Source organism: Nycticebus coucang, chromosome 10, assembly GCF_027406575.1.
Source record: "Nycticebus coucang isolate mNycCou1 chromosome 10, mNycCou1.pri, whole genome shotgun sequence".
Lineage (NCBI taxonomy): Eukaryota > Metazoa > Chordata > Mammalia > Primates > Lorisidae > Nycticebus > Nycticebus coucang.
This window is the reverse complement of record NC_069789.1, coordinates 21,942,454-21,957,607: the sequence shown is the minus strand read 5'-3', so window position 1 is coordinate 21,957,607 and position 15,154 is coordinate 21,942,454. Positions and strand designations below refer to the sequence as shown.

General features: G+C 44.5%; 1 protein-coding gene and 1 pseudogene across 6 annotated transcripts in view; one reads left to right on the top strand and one right to left on the bottom strand.

Moving 5' to 3' along the window:
- GPR137B (G protein-coupled receptor 137B) overlaps nt 1-15,154 on the bottom strand; it is a 118,823-nt gene that overhangs the window by 64,416 nt on the left and 39,253 nt on the right. For 5 of the 6 annotated variants that reach the window (XR_008382985.1, XM_053604805.1, XM_053604802.1 and 2 more), the window contains exons 4-6: nt 12,822-12,971; nt 8,613-8,741; nt 1,599-1,723 (exon numbers count right to left, since the gene is read on the bottom strand). Coding sequence is in view for 5 of the 6 variants with exons in the window: in XM_053604805.1 (XP_053460780.1) it covers nt 1,599-1,723; nt 8,613-8,741; nt 12,822-12,971 (404 nt within the window). In the remaining variant the exon portion in view is untranslated. The remainder of the gene's footprint in view (nt 1-1,598; nt 1,724-8,612; nt 8,742-12,821; nt 12,972-15,154) is intronic. The other variant, XM_053604806.1, reaches the window with a different exon arrangement.
- Nucleotides 12,980-14,927, top strand: LOC128595804 (SIN3-HDAC complex-associated factor-like; annotated as a pseudogene).

Genomic DNA, 15,154 nt, shown 5'->3' with positions numbered 1-15,154 from the left:
CACGTACCCGGTGCTTCCCTCCTCTTTCTGAAGATTAAGTGATGGCAGCTCATTTATTGTCTCACATCCTCTACACATGCTGTTTGAACTCCTACTGTTTAACTGCCCTCTCCAAAATATTCTAAGCCCAATGTGCAAGTGGATGTTCAAGAAAGTAGACTCTTCCTATGAAAACTCACAAAACAGTGAAGCATAAGCATAGGTGAAACCAAGGGGCAGGCTACAGAGATAGACACAAATGATTTGTATGGTAAGGGACGCAGAGCACAGATTTCAGCAGGACTGCCTGAGCTGGGATCCCAGCCTAACCACTAACTAGCTGTGCGACTTTGAACAAGTCACCCGATCTCCAGAAGCCTGTTAGTTTCATCTGTCAGGTGAAGTTAATGGCAATATTGGTCTCAGATTGTTGAAGACTAAAGGCGTTGATACTTGTGACTCTCTTACAATAGTATCTGACGCATAATAGAAACAGTGTTTATTAAATAAATGTTTGTCTAAATGAAGACCAAAATAACCATCCTTCATTTAAATAAAATTTTCAATTAAAAATTTACATCATTAAAATTTGAAAATTTGGCCCTGGCAAGTTATAATTAATTCTAATAAATAAATATTATTCAATTTACTCTCTGGCTTTAGACTGAAATCTGCCTGGATGTTCCACATCATGTTCCACTGAGTGACTCGTGGTCAAAGTCTATATTTCTCTCGTGGAGCTTCAGAGTGCACATTAGCACATTACGGCTCTGAGAAATCCTGCACCTTAAAAAAAAGTTGAGGGGCGGCGCCTGTGGCTCAGTCGGTAGGGCGCCGGCCCCCTATACAGAGGGTGGCGGGTTCAAACCCGGCCCCGGCTGAACTGCAAACCAAAAAATAGCCGGGCGTTGTGGCGGGTGCCTGTAGTCCCAGCTACTCGGGAGGCTGAGGCAGGAGAATCCCTTAAGCCCAGGAGTTGGAGGTTGCTGTGAGCTGTGGGATGCCATGGCACGCTACCGAGGGCCATAAAGTGAGACTCTGTCTCTACAAAAAAAAAAAAAAAAAAAAGAAGTTGATTCTCTGGCTCGGAGCGCATAGTTCAGTGAGTAGGGCGCCAGGGTTTGAGCCTGGCCTGGGCAGCTAAACAACAATGACAATTTCAACCAAAACATAGCTGGGCATTGTGGCAGGTGCCTGTAGTCCCAGCTACTCAGGAGGCTGAGGCAAGAGAATCGCTTAAACCCAAGAGTTTGAGGTTGCTGTGAGCTGTGATGCCACAGCACTCTACCTGGGGTGACATAGTAAGACGTCTCAAAAAAAAGTTGATTTTCTTTTTAAACTATCATTTCTACATGCACAGCATAGCTCTTAAGTAAGTTGTGTTCCGTGGAATATTGTTTAGGAAACACTTCGTGTGATAATGCTGAGGCTTTTAAAATTTTGATATCAGTTCTAAGTCCTGAATGTTTCATGTAAGTAAAATGATCTACTGCTATCCAGTTCTACGCTACAGCCAGCTGCATGGTTTTTACGTAGGAATTTTCTTTGAGTGTGAATCCATTTTATTGGTGCATTTATTTCTCCTAATGAGGCCTCTCTAACATGAACAGGAATCTTACCTTCCCTGAAGACCCTGAGGGGCAGTGTTCCAGGCAAGGTCGTCATCACTGTCATATCTTCGAGGGTTGTCAAAGAAATAAGATCTGGGACTGAATCCAGGGCTAGGAACCATTCCAGGGTTGGTCTAGAAAGATAAGTGATCATTTAGCACAGTTCCAGACACGGTACCTTGTACTAAAGACTTGGATAAATAAGATCTCTTTGTTGCCAGACATGCTGGCTTGTGCCTGCAATCCCAGTCACTCAGGAGGCAGAGGGGTTAGGATTATTTGCTTGAGGCCAGGAGTTTGAGACCAACCTGGGCAACATAGTGAGAGCCCATTTCCAAAATAAGAAAAGATGAGGCAGGTGTGGTGACACATCCCTGTAATCCCAGTTATTTACGATGCTGAGGCAGACAGATCACGTGACCCCAAGAGTTCGTGGCTACAGTGAGCTATGATTCTGCTCCTGCACTCCAGCCTGGGAAACAGAGCAAGGTCTCTTCTCTTTAAAAGTAACAGCTGGGGCGGCGCCTGTGGCTCAAGAAGTGGGGTGCCGGTCCCATATGCCAGAGGTGGTGGGTTCAAACCCTGCCCTGGCCAAAAAAAAAATAAATAAATAAAAAATAAAAGTAACAGCTGGGCATAGTGGCTCACGCCTGGAATCCCAGCACTCTAGGAGGCCCTGGCGGGTGGATTACTTGACCTCAAGAGTTCTAGACCAACCTGAGCAAAAGTGAGACCCTGTCTCTACTAAAAAATAGAAAAAACAGCTAGGGATCATGGTGGGTGCCTATAGTCCCAGCTACTCAGGACGCTGAGGCAAGAGGATCACTTGAGCCCAAGAGTTTGAAGTTGCTGTGACATAAGATGCCACAACACTCTACCCAAGGGGAAAAGTGAGACATAAGCTCATCTAAAATTCTTTCTTGCAGGAGATTTTCTACTTATCTGGACAGAGAAGCTGTACCTGTTTAGCTACAGCAGTGGTTCTCAACCTTCCTAATGCCACAACCCTGTAATACAGTTCCAGTGGGTTGCGACCCACAGGTTGAGAACCACTGAGCTAGAGTGTTCTTTTCAGTTTTTATGTTTAAGAGGGATTAACTTTTCATCAGTATGGACAAATGTATGAGAATCTTGCGTGCAAGAATGAATCATCATTTCACTCCCTTATTGAAAAATTAGACAATGCCAAATTATCCAGACTAAAGTAGAGATAGATGGCTGTGGATTTAAATCTGTATAATCATACAGACTATTACTAACAAAAGAAATAATGATGAAATCATTCTGGAAAGGATTCTCATCCCATTTCTTTTTTTTTTTTTTGTAGAGACATAGTCTCACTTAGTCGCCCTCGGTAGAGTATTATGGCGTCACACAGCTCACAGCAACCTCCCAACTTCCAGTTCCTGGGCTTAGGCAATTCTCCTGCCTCAGCCTCCCGAGCAGCTGGGACCACAGGTGCCCACCACAACACCCAGCTATTTTTTGTTGTTGTTGCAGTTTGGCCAGGGGCAGGTTTGAACCCACCACCCTCGGTATATGGGGCCGGCGCCCTACTCACTGAGCCACAGGCGTCACCCTTTTTTTTTATTCCAGTTTTGCCTGGGGCTGGGTTTGAACCCACTCCACCCAGTATATGGATGGGGCTGCGCCCTACTCCTTGAGCCACAGGCGCCACCTCTCTCCCATCTCTATAAATCATTTCATTGTTTCTGTCCCCAAACTAAGTTCCCCTCAAAAAATTTCCAATGATGGGCTTCAAGGAGATCCTAGAGGTTACTGCTAGTTTTTAAGATCATACCCGCCCTGGTACAACTGAGGATGGAAGAGCCTTCCCTGCCAGCAACTTTACTAAAAAAGTAAAGTCATTTTTGTTAGGAGAGATTTCAAATAAAGAAGCTGTCAAAACTGGATTATATGGCAAATCAAATCTAGCATGTGGTGTTAAATCCTTGTGCACACTATGAATAGACCAGCTGAAAATTAATATAGAGTATGAAATAAAGTGGCTGTATGATGGGCATCTATCTGTGAATTCCTGTTTTTCTATTGAAAGGAGCAAAGTGGAGCCTATACAAGTTGGGAAAGCTTAAACTTTACTATTTTTAACAGTTCAAGAATGCCTGTGAGCCACATGCAAAAGAATGAAGGCTTTACTTCAGACCACACACATACAAAAATAACTCAAAATGCATCAAGGACTTAAATGGAAGAGCAAAAACTGTAATACTCTTAAAAGAAAATATAAGTGCAAGTTTTCAGGGGTAAAAAAAGATGTTCCCTGACTTACAATGGGGCTATATCCTGATAAATTCATTGTAAGTTGAAAATAAATTGAAAATACATGCAGGGGTGAACAATCCATGGCCCACGGGCCACATGTAGATTATGTGAAGACTTTTTTGCTTAGCTGTGGTGTCATATACCATAAAAATTAGGCATAGACTTTTTCTTTTTTGGTCATCAGCTTTTGTTAAGTGTTTGTGCATTTCATGTGTGGCCCAAGAGAATCCTCCTTCCAGTGTGGCTCAGAGAAGCCAAAAGTTTGGACACCCCTGCGGGTATCCCTATGAGTCTATCTATTGTTTACCCCAGGACTGCATGGCTGCGCGTGTGGCTTACTGCATCTCTGGGAGTATCACACCACATGTCACTGGCTTGGGAAAAGATAAAAGTTCGAAATTTGGAGTACAATTTATACTGGACTGCTTTTACACCAATTGTAAAGTTAAAAAACTGTTAAGTTAAGCCATTGTCAGTTAGGGACCATCTGTGTAGGATTTGGTAAAAGATTCTTAGATAAGATGCCAAAAGCATGAGCAACAAAAGATAGGTAAGTTTCTATCACTGGGCATAGCATTTGTGGCAAAATGGGCTTCAAGAAGCTACTTTAAAGAATTTTGCAGTAGAAGATACAATACACGTCCACATGGCGGGTTCAAACCCAGCCCCGGCCCAAAACCACAACTAAAAAAAAAAAAAAAAAAAAAAAGAGAAAAACTCAGTTCCTACTAAGTCAGCTTCCCAGGACTTGAAGACTTCTGATATTGGTGGGGATGTTAATGAATGAGTTTTGTTTTTGTTTTTTTGTAGAGACAGAGTCTCACTGTACCACCCTCGGGTAGACTACGTGCCATGATGTCACATGGCTCACAGCAACCTCTAACTCTTAACTCTTAGGCTTACGCGATTCTCCTGCCTCAGCCTCCCAAGCAGCTGGGACTACAGGCGCCCGCCACAACACCCGGCTATTTTTTTGTTGCAGTTTGGCGGGGGCTGGGTTTGAACCCACCACCCTCGGCATATGGGGCCAGCGCCCTACTCACTGAGCCACAGGTGCCGCCCGAGTTTTGTTTTTTTGGCAGGGGGGAGATTCTGTATAATGAAAGATGTTAATATTTGGAAGATCTACACATAACTTGAGTAAATCGATATATTCCAAAACTGTGTAGGGGTAAGAGTCCAGAGTGCAGGATAAACCAGTGGATTTTAAAGTATTAAACAATCTGCAAAGTTCATTCACCTGGAGTTACATTCCATACTGCAACTAACTGTTCAGCCACATATTGTTGAGTTTGGGTGTAGTGTCGAAGAATATCAGTAATTATATTAAAATATTCCTCTTTCCTGCAACTGTATCTCTATGAGGCTGGATTTTCTTCATATAATTCAGCCAAAATGACATTCACCACAAATTGCATGCAGAACCAGACGTAAGAATCCAACTGTCTTCAAATAAGCCAAATGTTAAAAAGAATTACAAAATTTGGCTCAGCACCCATAGCTCAGTGAGTAGGGCGCCGGCCACATACCAGACACCCTCGGCGTATGTGGCTGGCGCCGTAACCACTGTGCTACAGGTGCTGAGCCTAATTAATATTTTTAAAATTTGCTTTAATTTCTAATGAGGTACAACACACACACATTCTCCAAACAAAAGCTTCCTCCATAATTTGTGTAGTGTCCTGAGACCAAAATATCTGAGACTGCTCTCAATAATACGCTAACAATAAGGCCAGCGCGGGGGCTCACGCATGTAATCCTAGCACTCTGGGAGGCTCACTAGCACTAGTGAGCTCACAGGTTCAAGACCAGCCAGAGCCAGAGTGAGACCTCATCTCTAAAAATAGCCAGGCATAATGGGCGGCTGTGGCTCAGTCGGTAAGGCGCCGGCCCCATATACCGAGGGTGACGGGTTCAAACCGGGCCCTGGCCAAACTGCAACCAAAAAAATAGCCGGGCGTTGTGGCAGGCGCCTGTGGTCCCAGCTACTCAGGAGGCTGAGGCGGGAGAATCGCTTAAGCCCATGAGTTGGAGGTTGCTGTGAGCTGTGTGAGGCCACGGCACTCTACCAAGGGCCATAAAGTGAGACTCTGTCTCTACAAAAAAAAATAAATAAATAAAAATAGCCAGGCATTACGGTAGGCACCTGTAGTCCCAGCTACTTGGGAGGCTGAGGCAAGAGAATCGCTTAAGCCCAAGAGTTTGAGGTTGCTGTGAGCAGTTAACGCCACAGCACTCTACTGAGGGCAACGTAAAAAGACTGTCTCAAATAATAATAATTATAATAATAATACCCTAACACCAAAAATAATTTTTTAAGAATTAAAATGATACCCTAACGGTAGATTCTCTATAGCCTATATACATAGGAAGTGTGTTAAAGATGACAGGTGTCCATGGATAGTGAGATCTGAGATTACAGATTAGACATTCAACATTGTTCTGTATTCATTTAATGAAAATAGTACTTGAGCAAGATCATTACTAGCCTTTCACCCCTCAGGATTCAGATACACACATATAATCTCTCCTTCCGACTGCCTTGGTTTAGGGAATGTAGCTCCTAAGAGCCCTGGAACAATGCAACACTGGATGAAAACAAGAAAAACCCAAACAAACAAAACCCACGGAGAGCCCAGGTGAGCCTCAGTGAGCAATGGGAATTCTGCTCAGGAAGACGCCTCACCTCTCCCTTAGTCAAACAACATTCCCAGATAACTTCAGTTACCTTCAGAGAAGGAAGAACAAGGCAACTGGTGTCAACCTAGAATCCACTGCCTCCCCATCACACGTTTATTGCCAAGGAGGAGATACGCAGGGCCTGATTTTACAGAAGACTCCACACGGTCCCAATGTGAGCAAAGGTAAGATAAAGTATAGACCCACTGTACAGGGAGCCACCTGGCCCTGCCCTCTTCAACAGCAGTGCCCAACCTTTTTGGCACCAGGTTGCATGGAAGACAATTTTTCCATGGATTGAGGGGGCTGTTTTTGAGATGATTTACATCTCCAGCTCAGGCCATCAAGCATTAGATTCTTATAAGGAGTGTGCAACCTTGATTCCTCTAATGCTGTTGTTTATCTGCCAGGAGGCAGAGCTCAGGCAGAGATGTGAGTGATGGGGAGTGGCTGTAAATACAGATGAAGACGCGCTCACTTGCCTGCTGCTCTCCTGCTGTGAGGCCTGGTTCCTAACAGGTCATGGCCCAGAACCCATCCACATCTCAGGGTTGGGAACCACAGAACTGGAGAACACTGTTTCATCCTGGCTACCGCCTGAGCCCCTGTGACTCTATTCACAGGCCCATTGGTCAGACTGTGCTTCACCCCTCCTCCCAGCCCTGTCTCACTTTTTTCTTTTCTTTTTTTCTTTTGAGACAGAATCTCACTTTGTTGCCCTAGGTAGAGTGCCATGGCATCACAGCTCACAGCAACTTCAAACTCCTGGGCTTAAGTAATTCTTTTCCCAAAGCCTCCCAAGTAGCTGGGACTACAGGTGCCTTCCACAACGCCCGGCTATTTTTTAGAGATGGGGTCTGGCTCAGGCTGGTCTTGAACTTGTGAGCTCAGGTAATCCACCCACCTCGGCCTCCCAGAGTGCTGGGATTACAGGTGTGAGCCGCCATGCCCAGCCTTCTCACTTTTTTCCATGCCTGGCCCATTAGTGATTATACAAAGATGAGTAAGAAAAAACAAAACACAGGCTTGAATAGTCAAGGTTGTGATCTTGGTATGAAATAACAACTGTATCATTTGTGGAAATCGTTCATCTACACTTTCCTTACCACCTACTCTTCGGACACGCTGCCCCACATCTACTCCCTGTATTTTTTTCTGGGTTTCATAGATCAGTGGGTCAATAATCTACCACTAGTTTGTGTAGCTGGAATAATTTATGGGGAAGGGCTCCTAGAAGGTTTCTCACTCTGCCCAGTTTTATATTTTCTGTCCTGCCCCTATAACGCATTTATATAAGGCTGGTTGAACAGAAATGTGACCAAACTGGGGGAGTGGCTTTAGCATTCTTCACATTGACGTTTGTATTTCCCTGTCCTCCCTCTTCCTACTCACCATCTGGCATACTATAGAGGGGAAGGACTGGATTACCATTCTCCATTGTCCTCTGCTAAAAGAAAAGCTTACACATTTGGTTCACAGCAAGTCAAGGATTAAATACTAGCAAGGCTGTGTTGCATTACGTAATCATGTTCCCCAGGCCTTGAGATGCACCTTACATTTTTTTTCTTTGTAAAATAAAGCTAAACTGAAAAAACACATTCTCTCTCCAAAGAGAATTAAGAGAAGGTCTCAATGAATAGTCAAGGGGACTCAGCGCCTATAGCTCAGCAGCTAGGGTGCCAGCCACATACACCATAGGTGGTGGGTTCAAACCCAGCCCAGGCCTGCCAAACAACAATGACAACTACAACAACAACAAAAAAATAGCTGAGTATTATGGCAGGTGCCTGTACTCCCAGCTACTTGGGAGGCTGAGGCAAGAGAATCGCTTAAGCCCAAGAGTTTGAAGTTACTGTGAGTTGTGACGCCACAGCGCTCTACCCAGGGCAACACAGTGAGACTCTGTCTCAAAAAGAAAAAAAAAAGAAATGTCAAGGAAACTTTTTATATCTCAATAGGATGGAAGAGGCTCTCTACTGAAAAGCTAAACAGAAGTTCTATTTGCAGGTCTCATAATCAGAATTAGGAGATATTTCAGCAAGTATAAAATAGTTTACTTACAAGGTCTTTTGCAGGACTTCTAACTCGGAAGAAGTAAACTACTAAGCTGGTCGGTAAGAGTTCCCAAACAAAAAGCACCACTCCAAACAGTACATATCCAGCATCTCCCAGCTGATTCTTCAAATCTGCCTGTTAGAGGGAGAAAGGGAGAGTCACTATACCTAGGGCAGAGGAAATAAATTCAATTGATTCTAATGTGAATAGAGAACTATCCCAATACTACAGTGTAATTCCTTTCCCCAGAAATGTGCATATTGAAATCAGATAACAGGGATGGCCCAAACTTGAGGTGGGAGTTATTTAAACCACACCGAGATAGATGATTATCTTCAGAATATTCAAAGACAGAAACTCCCAGTCTCTGATTTTTTTTTTTTTTTTTTTTTTTTTTTTTTTGAGACAGAGTCTCACTATGTCATCCTGGGTAGAGTGCCATGACATCACAGCTCACAGCAACCTCCAACTCATAAGCCTAAGTGATTCTCTTGCCTCAGCCTCCCGAGTAGCTGGGACTACAGGTGCCTGCCACAACGCCAGGCTATTTTTTGGTTGTAGCTGTCATTGTTGTTTGGCAGGCCCAGGCTGGATTCAAACCCGCCAGCTCTGGTGAATATGGCTGGCATCCTTGCTGCTGAGCCCCAGTCTCTGATGTTTTAAAACGTCACCCTCCAGGCAGCACCTGTGGCTCAATGGAGTAGGGCGCCAGCCCCGTATGCAGGAGGTGGTGGGTTCAAACCCAGCCCTAGCCAAAAACTGCAAAAAAAAAAAAAAAAAAAAAATTTCACCCTCCAAAACTGTTTCTTATATCCAAATTAATTCTCACTTAAATCTAAGCTGATTTTCAACAATCAGAGAGAACATCATATTGCCACCATCTAAATTGTTGAAAGCAGCACGTAACTATTACCCCTTAGTCTCATCTCTAGAATAAACACAGCAGCTTTCAAACTTTTCTTCACATAAACCATATACTGCTCTTTACCCTCTGAAGCTTTTTTGCAGGCTAGCTTGTCTAGGAAAAAATTCTCAAAGTCCAGAGTGTTTGGCTTCTGCACCCCCACCACCACCACCCCGCCTCGTGAGATGGCCAAACGGGCGTGGTGAGGCTGCGTTCTCCTGCCTTGGAACAAGCAAAAAGTGTTCCAGGAAAGTGCCCAGCTGCGTTTGGGTCAGCCTATCAGAAAGGCCAGCATCTCAAAGAAAGACAATGCACCAGAATCAGGCCACAAAGGGCCAATTACCTAACTATAACCCTTCTGCCTTCTCTATTAGAACATATTTAAAGTACAGTAACCACAGCTACTCCTGCGACTCTTCTGAAGGATTACTGTCACACCCCACGTCTCCCGTGCTGTTTCACCCATACTATGTATCTCAGTAGGATGCTCTTTTTCCATTCTAAACAATAATGTGTGCAACTGTGGTAATTTGTTTTGCTTGCTCCTAAATCATTTTGGAAGCACCACACAGGTCCAGATAGTCATAAGTAAATATCTCCTAAAAACTCAAGATTTAAAAATCATGATATTTTAAATCCATTATAATTTTGGGGACAGTGCCTGTGGCTCAGGGAGTAGGACACTGGCCCCATATACCAAGGGTGGTGGGTTTGAACCAGGCCCCGGCCAAACTGCAACAACAACAACCGAAAAAATAGCTGGAGGTTGCTCTGAGCTATGATGGCACGGTACTCTACTGAGGGCGACAAAGTGAGACTCTGTATGTTTAAAAAAAAAGATGACTAAGACAGTAAATGCTGGGCAGTGCTGTGGCTCCAGACCCATAGACCAAGGGTGGCGGGTTCAAACCCAGCCTCAGCCAAACTGCAACAAAAAATAGCTGGGCCTGTGGTCCCAGCTACTCGGGAGGCTGAGGCAAGAGAATTGCCTAAGCCCAAGAGCTGGAGGTTGCTGTGAGCTGTGATGTCACAGAGCTCTACAGAGAGCAACAAAGTGTGACTCTGTCTCTAAAAAAAGATAGTAAATACTATACATATTTTACCATAATAAAAAAACAAATCCTGGGCGGCGCCTGTGGCTCAGTCGGTAGGGCGCCGGCCCCATATACCGAGGGTGACGGGTTCAAACCCGGCCCCGGCCAAACTGCAACCAAAAAATAGCCGGGCGTTGTGGCGGGCGCCTGTAGTCCCAGCTACTCGGGAGGCTGAGGCAAGAGAATCGCTTAAGCCCAGGAGTTGGAGGTTGCTGTGAGCTGTGTGAGGCCACGGCACTCTACCAAGGGCCATAAAGTGAGACTCTGTCTCTACAAAAAAAAAAAAAAAAAAACAAATCCTTAGCGGTGCCTATGGTTCAAGGAGTAGGGCCCTGGCCTCATATGCCGCAGGTGGCGGGTTCAAATCCGACCCTGGCCAATAAAAAAAAAAAAAAAAAATCCTTTGCGTTATCATGAGTAAGTCTCTAATTGATCACTATTTAAAGATTAGATTTTTATATATTTGATTTTCTCAAAATATGGCACACACACCCAACAAGCAGTGCCTTGCCCCCAGCTTTCGCCCAAGTGTATTTGGGACACTGGATGGGTTAGGGATAGTCACTGCTGTTCTCATTTTAATCTTTTCTAATTATAATGCCTTACATGTGCCTCTTGCAAATGTCACCTTGTCCTCACAGGCTTAACTTATCATGGTAATTTTAGTCTGTCTTCCACTGTTGTAATTCAGCTCAGGTTTTGAGCACTGCTGAGATTTTGGAAGTGGATTTATTTGTAGTTAGGTATTCGACATTTTTCCAGGAAAAGCTAAGAAATCTTTGCAAATCAATCCAGTAGACTCTTATTAGGGAAGTTGTATTTCTTTGCTATGGTATCTTATTTGATTGTCTCTTTTCTGAAGTGGGCCATAAACTCCCACTGGGCAGACTGGGAATCAATCTGTTCATTTTTGTATCCCTGAAACTTTGCACAGTGCCTGAAACACAAAAACAGTATCTGTTGAATGAGCGAATGCTAGTTTATTCTCATTTTTATTTTGTGCTTTTGTGAGCATGGCTGCCAGATGACATTTTACTACCTCTGTTCATGTGCTTTATAATTTGCAACTTAAGAATTTATATAAAGTATTCTTTATTTTTATTTTTTTTAAGACAGAGTCTCACAATGTTGCCCTCAGTAGAGTGCCGTCACATCACAGCTCACAGCAACCTCAAACTCTTGGGCTCAAGCTATTCTCTTGCCTCAGCCTCCCAAGTAGCTGGGACTATCAGTGCCCGCCATAACACCCAGCTATTTCTTGTTGTTGTTGTTGTTGCAGTTACCATTATTTTTTAGCAGGCGCAGGCCAGGTTCAAACCTGCCACCATCAGTGCATGGGGCCAGTGCCGCAACCACTGTTGTACGGGCACCGAGCCCAGTATATAAAGTATTTTTTAAAAAGAAAGAGTTACCATGTTGAGAACACTGGTACAATGAGTTTTTACTAAAACCTTAATAAGCGTATTCACTTATGTCTAGATTTTCTCAAAGGCTGTGTACATGCGCCATTTAAAACATTCTGGTAACTTCATACTTTTATGTATTTTCTGAAACCTAAATGCAATTTGGTTAATCTCTGTAAATGTCACTCTTAAATCATGGAAGCACTTTACAAAAATTTAAGTAGTGCTTGACAAGAGCCCAAAGAGGTAGAAAGAAGTGGGGGGGGGCGGAGGGGGGTGCATACGTGTGTGCACACACACTTGGATATAATCTCCCAGTTTTCTCAGAGACACCTGAACAGGAACAAGGCAGGTGCTGTGATCCCATTTAATAGGAGGATGCAAACACCACACGACTCTGAAGGTCACCCAACTATTCAGCAGCAGAAACAAGAAGCAGATCTGCCCTGTGGAGTGCTAAAAGGCAGTGACACTTAGCCCTCCATACCCCGGGGTACTGAGCACAGACTCAACCACCGTGTACCAAAAATATTTGGAAAAAAGTAATACAACAAATAAAAACTGATACAAATAACAAAATGTCACATAGCAACTATTTACATAGCAATTATGTTTACTAGGTATTGTAAGTGATCTAGAAATGGTTTAAAGGACACGGGGGGATGTGCATAGGCTATGCACCAACACTGCATTTATATGAGGGGTTTCGGCATCTGCAGACGCTGTGTCTGGGGGGTCCTGGAACCAATGCCCAGAGGATACCGAGGGATACCTGTGGCCATGTCTGGTAACGCCTGCTCGGGGCCCTACTGACCTGGTCTGACACATTGTACCAGTCGTAATCAAAGGAATGAACACTCTTGCTCTGAGAGAAGGATAAGATGAACAGGTTGTAGCAGGCCCGAGAGGTGTAAAGCAGTATCACGGTGACACCGATGGCAGTCACTTGACACACAGACGAGCCCTGGAAAAGAGGGACAAGGAAAGGCCACTCCACAGCCAGAACAGCAGTCTCTACCCCAGACCCCACTTGGGGTCAGCCCAGTAAGGCCTGCAGGATGTTAGAGGCTCTGCCGTCTCATTCAGGTCTCTAGGGCCTCAGACCCCATCCCAAACCTCACCTCATCCCCACCCCTTCCTAAAACTTTTAAGTCATCTTTATATAGACCCCAGCACAAATGGGGTCAGAAATGCCTCTAACAAAGGGTTAAAATATGGGCCATTTGTCCAAGGCCTAGATCCTTTTTTTCTTTTTTGAGACAGTCTCACTATGTCACCCTTGGTAGAGTGCCGTAGCGTCACAGCTCACAGCAACCTCAAACTCTTGGGTTTAAGCAATTCTCTTGCCTCAGCCTCCCAAGTAGCTGGGACTAAAGTCGCCCACCACAACACCCGGCTATTTTTTTGTTTAGCAGACCCAGGCCAGGTTCAAACCCACCTGCCCCATATATGTGGCTTGCGCCCCAACCACTGAGCTACAGGCACCAAGCCACAAGGCCTAGATTCTAAGTACAAGAAAGCAGATACATTATTTTGTTAAATCTCTAAGTGCCACCACTGCTCAGCTCCCAGAGGATCCTCTCAGGTCAGGGGGACAATCTCAGAGGGATGGCAGCTGGGACAGAGCTGTGTGGCCGAAAGTGTTCTGGGCAGTGAGGACCTCCCCAAATCCAGACTCTACAAGGTTGAAAGCACAGGAGTCCTGGCCTCACTTTGGCCTTGGTAGTTCATGCCCTGCCTGACGAAGCTAACAACTTCCAAGGTCAGTTAAAAGACCCTTAGCTCCAAACAATAAACATGGCTAAAAATCTATAACAGACCTGTGAGTTTCGCTTTTGCAGGTCATTCATTAAATCCAAGATATTTTATTTTGCCAAGGGTGCTTTGTTACCTCGTGCACATAACACAGGGCGAGCTCAATGGCTTTCTGACAATCTCTGATTAATTTCCCCTGTAAAACTGCCATCTGTTGCTAAAAGGTTTGAATTGCCCCTGTATGGGAGACAACAAAACAGAAAACATTGGAAAATATTTCTAGATAAGGCAGTTGAGGAGGAGGGAGCGCTTGGAGTGGGGGGGTGGGTTGGCCTGGCATGCACTCCGCACCTCGGCAACGCTATTGCGCGTGGAACGGCTGCTTCTGGTAGACTTGCCCAGAAGAAAAGATGTTTGGTTTTCACAAGCCAAAGATGTACCGAAGTATAGAGGGCTGCTGTATTTGCAGAGCTAAGTCTTCCAGTTCTCGATTCACTGACAGTAAACGCTATGAAAAGGACTTCCAGAGCTGTTTTGGGTTGCATGAAACTCGTTCAGGGGACATCTGCAATGCCTGTGTCCTGCTTGTGAAAAGATGGAAGAAGTTGCCAGCAGGATCAAAAAAAAATTGGAATCATGTGGTAAATGCAAGGGCAGGCAGGACCCAGTCTAAAGACCACATTGAAACCAAAGAAAGTGAAAACTCTGTCTGGGAACAGGATAAAAAGTAACCAGATCAATAAACTGCAGAAGGAATTTCAACGTCATAATTCTGATGCTCACAGTACCACCTCAAGTGCCTCCCAGCTCAATCTCCTTGTTACAGTAACCAGTCAGATGATGGTTCAGATACAGAGATGGCTTCTGGTTCTAATAGAACACCGGTTTTTTCCTTTTTAGATCTCACATACTGGAAAAGACAGAAAATATGTTGTGGGATTATCTATAAAGGCTGTTTTGGGGAAGTCCTCATCGATACACATCTGTTCAAGCCTTGCTGCAGCAACAAGAAAGCTGCTGCTGAGAAGCCGGAGGAGCAGGGCCCAGAGCCTCTGCCCATCTCCACTCAGGAGTGGTGACTGAGGTTCTCATGTAGAAGGGGAGCAAAAATGATTTAAATTTTGAAAAGACCACAAAGCAACAAACTGACCCTCCTATTTTTAACTTGGATACCTGCCAAAGACAACTTTTAGAATAGTTTTGAGTGGGCTATTTTTCCCCCCAGTTCCACAAACTCTGAAGCCAGTATTTAGGTGACTAAAAAAGAATTGTACAGGGCGGCGCCTGTGGCTCAACGGGTAGGGCGCCGGTCCCATATGCCGGAGGTGGCGGGTTCAAGCCCAGCCCTGGCCAAAATAAAAAAAAAAAAAAAAAGAATTGTACATAATATTT